This window comes from Palaemon carinicauda, chromosome 23, assembly GCF_036898095.1.
Source record: "Palaemon carinicauda isolate YSFRI2023 chromosome 23, ASM3689809v2, whole genome shotgun sequence".
Lineage (NCBI taxonomy): Eukaryota > Metazoa > Arthropoda > Malacostraca > Decapoda > Palaemonidae > Palaemon > Palaemon carinicauda.
Window position 1 is genome coordinate 59,920,484 of NC_090747.1, and position 2,027 is coordinate 59,922,510.

Here is a 2,027-nt window from a genome sequence, read left to right on the forward strand (position 1 = left end):
GTTTCTAGATTCGCTTGCTTCCCTACGATAATAATATTACGAAGCAAATGAAATCAACAGAGTTTATATGTCATATAAAAATATTGTATAGTTTTCAGGATATAATTTGTCATATGCAGCGTATTGTAGACTTAAAAACTTTCAATGCTTCTTATCTTTGTACATACAGACACCAATTGGTTACACATATAGTGATGGCAAACTGGCAGAGGAAATTATATTTACTTTCCTCTTCCATTGAAGAGATACCTCAGATGTTTAATAAATAATCTCGTGGACTTATCTCTATTAACAAATTCACAATAAATTTTGCTACCCAATGGGTAAACTATACTTCATGATTTCACTCTATTAAGCTGGTTCTCTGGAACAGCAGTTTAACAATCTCAGCGCCTCTCATATTCAGTTTGCCATGACTCCAACACCAAACAATGCTGACCCAAAAACTCTAAGAGACATATGACAACTCCTTAAAGCAGTACTTGGGGCTAGACCCTCTGCACCCCTTTGCATTTTACTCAGTGCCCATATTTCAACAGGTTTGCCGGCCAGTTGTGCAAGAGGAGGCAAAGCAGCCAAAGGTGGGGCTGGGGGTTATGGGGTGAACCCCCTTGGGAATAATGCCGCAGCACGCGAAATCACCTGGGAAGGTAGGAACTTACTCATTGTTATCTCTTCCTTATCTCTTGTATATTCTTTCGGTTTTATCATTAACATGTGGAGAAATACCATAAGAAATATTTTTTCTACATATCTATCTCTGGTTTATTACGGTATTATCGTTAGTATTTGGATATATACAATGAAAAATATTTTTTCCTACATATCTATCTCTGGTTTATTGCGGTTTTATCATTAATATTTGGAGAAATACCATAACAAAAATATTTTCTATACATTTCCACAAGAATAATCCAAATCATGTTTTTCATTCTAAGATGAGATGTGGTCAAAGGTTTTTTGATATATATAAAATGTAGTCAAATGTAAGGGCATATCCTTCAAGAATAAGCTTTTTAATTTATGATTTAATTCTTTCTCATGAATGAGTTATAACCAAATTGATTTTAAATAAAATTAAATTGAATCATAGATTCCCGGGAGAAATATTTCTACTTCTGGTATTGAATAGAAACCTACATAAGAGAATTTTTTTTTATATCGAACATATTCCCTTTTCATAAATCTGATTTTATCTAAGAAAGAATAATTATAAACTTAAAATTTCTATGTAGATTTGTCATTAATTCTATCCTCCCATCAGCTTTTCCAGTTTTTCGAAGTGTAGTAGATCATAATAATTATTTTATCAAATAAGTCATTTGAATAATTATATTTAGCTAATGAATCATTACAATTATTATATTTAGCCAATAAACCTTTAGAATTATTGTATTTAGCTAAATAAATCATTAATTATGTTTAGCAAATAATTAAGTATAATGATTATATTTAACTAATAAGGCCTCAGAAAAATATTTCTGCCTAATAAATAATGGGAATAATTATATGAACGTAACCAATCATTACCAAAATTGTATTTACGTAATAAACCATTAGCATAATTATATTTGAATAATGAATAATTATATCAATTATTTTTACCAAATATAACATCAAAAATTTAACTAATAACTCATTACAATAGTTATATTTTACTAATAAATCATTACAATAGTTATATTTTACTAATAAATCATTACAATAGTTATATTTTACTAATAAATCATTACAATAGTTATATTTTACTAATAAATTATTACAATAGTTATATTTAGCTAATAAATTATTAGAATGATGTATTTTATAAAACGAATCATTAGAATAATTATGTTCAGCAAATAAAGCATTCAAATAATGATATTTATCAAGATTTCTAAAAGAAATCATATCTTAAAAATCTATTGAATATATTCTCTCACCTGACTGAAATCACCATTATTATTATTATTATTATTATTATTATTATTATTATTATTATTATTATTATTATTATTATTATTATTATTATTATTATTATTATTATT

General features: G+C 26.7%; 1 protein-coding gene across 1 annotated transcript in view; it reads left to right on the top strand.

Annotated features, from left to right (window-relative positions):
- Nucleotides 1-463: 463 nt before the first annotated feature.
- The window catches only part of LOC137617608 (uncharacterized), a gene marked incomplete at its 5' end in the record, with an annotated part of 3,268 nt that continues 1,704 nt past the window's right edge, over nt 464-2,027 (top strand). The window contains one exon of the mRNA XM_068347614.1: nt 464-650. Coding sequence (XP_068203715.1) covers nt 464-650 — 187 coding nt within the window. The remainder of the gene's footprint in view (nt 651-2,027) is intronic.